The sequence below is a fragment of the Penaeus chinensis genome, chromosome 38 (assembly GCF_019202785.1).
Source record: "Penaeus chinensis breed Huanghai No. 1 chromosome 38, ASM1920278v2, whole genome shotgun sequence".
In the NCBI taxonomy this organism is placed as follows: Eukaryota; Metazoa; Arthropoda; class Malacostraca; order Decapoda; family Penaeidae; genus Penaeus; species Penaeus chinensis.
This window is the reverse complement of record NC_061856.1, coordinates 28,298,965-28,301,464: the sequence shown is the minus strand read 5'-3', so window position 1 is coordinate 28,301,464 and position 2,500 is coordinate 28,298,965. Positions and strand designations below refer to the sequence as shown.

Below are 2,500 nucleotides of genomic sequence, written 5' to 3'. Positions count from 1 at the left end.
TTCGATAAAATATATATAACTACATACTTATATACATACATAAATGCATATATATATATATATATATATATATATATATATATATATATATATATATATATATATATATATATTCATCTGTACGTACATTGTCTGTATGTACTGGTAAACGCAATGTTCGCCTGCCTGTCAAGGATCTCTAGCTTAAAGCGGAGATTCTTCAACGCATACGTTAATCAATCACAGCTTCTGCCATCTCTCCAGCGTGGTCTACAACTTGGCAGTCTGAACTCTTTCCCTAAAAATGGTTGTCTTTGAACTTGCCACAGCAAGGAAATTGCTCCGCACCAAGGTCCAAGATGCTGGGTTTGTTTAGGCAAGTGTGTACCTCTTTCTCCCCTCCTCCCTTTAAGTTGTGTACCTCAGCCGTACCCTCCCCCCATGCACTGCGTCTCCCCCGCGTGTATTTGGCGCGGGCCCGATGGGTGTCCATGACCTTAAAATTCATGCGTGATCCTCCTCCCATCCCGCTTCACTAATACGCACGTGTTTGCCCGGAATCCAAATCACGACACTCACTAATATTCATACATTGGTAATGTGTCCTACCTAGGATCTTTTTTTAAGCCATCCTACCCTATCCCAGCCTATTTCTCCTCCGGTACACTGGCACACACCGATACCCTCACTTTTCCCCGTGGGCTGACCTTTGCGTTACTTCCCTCACTTGAACGCGTCGGTTGCCTAAAACGTGTTCTCGTCCCTACAACTCCCCACTTTGCTACGTCTGCTTATCAGGATATTAGCGTGATCGTGACACATCACTGTGGTATCTCCTCAGTCTGGCCGTCGCCACAGGCCGACGCAAAAGATGCGACGCCGACCACAAGAGCGCTTCTCTGTCAACGCAGTCCTTTTTCCGCGAACGAGCACAAGTGTAGCACATTCACTTCCCGGGGCCGAGGCCAGGCGAGGCCGCCGACCTGAGGGGAAACACGCGAACACCTTCACAAGCAGGCTGTGAAGAGGCGCCCCCCGTATGAAGGCAGAGTCTCACCGTGGTGGATATACGGAGCACAATCTCGAAGCATTGAGATCCGAGGATGCCGTCGGCAGCGAGGCCGAGGGGACTTCAGGCGAGCAGGATGAGGGGAATACTCTCTTGCACGGGCAGTCAACATGATTGCGGGCGAGGACGCGGGCCAACAACCCCTCACTGGCGCGAGCTGCAGGTGACTGATCCCGGGGCCGCGAGGCCTGCTTCGTCCTCCCTGCTCCCCTCGCTCTGCGTCAGCCCCGCTCGACCCCTCGCTCCCCCTTCCCCGCCACTCTTCCACTTACTCCGTGTTTCGCTCTTCACTTCCTCTCTTTATCTCTGTCTCCCTCTCTCCCCCCGTTTCTTCTTTCATCATTTCCCTGATTCTGTTTCGGATGCCTGTTCCATCTGAAGGCCCCCATCCCCGCTCCACTCTGGCGGGGGCCGCGTTTCCCTCCGGCTGCGTTGTGCTCGCGAAGGAGAGCTGCCAGCGGCTCGTGCCGGGCCACGTGAGCGCCCCCAGAGCATCGCTGACCACGTGCGACGTCACGTTTCGAGCTAGCCTACGTAATCACACCATAATCCTTGCTCTGCTCTTCTTTTCCTCCCCTCTCCTCCTCTTGCATCTTCTCTTCTCGCATTAATTTGCAGCATCTGTTTTATTTCATTTTCCATTGCCCATTTACCTGTCGCTGTCGCTTCACCTTTTTTTTTTTTTTTTTTTTGTACTTTGTTGTTGCCTATTCTACCTAGCACTTTCACAATATCAATTTTGTTGTCTCTCTCTCTCTCTCTCTCTCTCTCTCTCTCTCTCTCTCTCTCTCTCTCTCTCTCTCTCTCTCTCTCTCTCTCTCTCTCTCTCTCTCTCTCTCTCTCTCTTTCTTTTTCTTTTTATTTTTATTTTTCTTTTTATTTTTCTTTCCCTTTCTCTCTCTCTCTCTTTCTCTCTCTCTCTTTCGCTCTCTCTTTCGCTCTCGCTCTCGCTCTCTCTTTCGCTCTCGCTCTTCCTCCTTTCCTTCCTTCCTTCCTTCCTTCCTTCCTTCCTTCCACCCTTCCTCCTTTCCTCCCTCCCTTCCTCCTTTCCTCCCTTCCTTCCTCCTTTCCTCCTCCCTCCCTTCCTTCTTTCCTCCCTCCCTTCCTCCTTTCCTCCCTCCCTTCCTCCTTTCCTCTCTCCCTTCCTCCTTTCCTCCTTCCCTTCCTCCTTTCCTCTCTCTCTCCTTTCCTCTCTCTCTTCCTTCTTTCCTCTCTCCCTTCCTTCTTTCCTCTCTCCCTTCCTTCTTTCCTCTCTCCCTTCCTTCTTTCCTCCCTCCCTTCCTCCTTTCCTGCCTCCCTCCTTCCCGGAGGAAGAAGAAGAAGAAAAATAAGAAAAAAAGGGAAGTAAATGGTAAGAAAAAGTAGCATCAGTAGAAATATGGGAGAAGCAGGAGAGAAGAGTAAAAGAAAAAGAAAAAAGAAAAAAGAAGGAACGGGAAGAAGAAGAAGAAG

At 49.9% G+C, this 2,500-nt stretch overlaps 1 protein-coding gene across 7 annotated transcripts in view; it reads right to left on the bottom strand.

Annotated features, from left to right (window-relative positions):
• LOC125045903 (hormone receptor 4-like) overlaps nucleotides 1-2,500 on the bottom strand; it is a 217,399-nt gene that overhangs the window by 34,267 nt on the left and 180,632 nt on the right. For 2 of the 7 annotated variants that reach the window (XM_047643491.1, XM_047643493.1), the window contains exon 1: nucleotides 1,037-1,242. The exons of the other annotated variants lie outside the window; for them this stretch is intronic. In XM_047643491.1, the coding sequence (XP_047499447.1) occupies nucleotides 1,037-1,160 (124 nt within the window). In that variant the 5' untranslated portion in view covers nucleotides 1,161-1,242. Of the gene's footprint in view, nucleotides 1-1,036; nucleotides 1,243-2,500 lie in introns of those variants that run through there. 7 annotated transcript variants of the gene reach the window in all.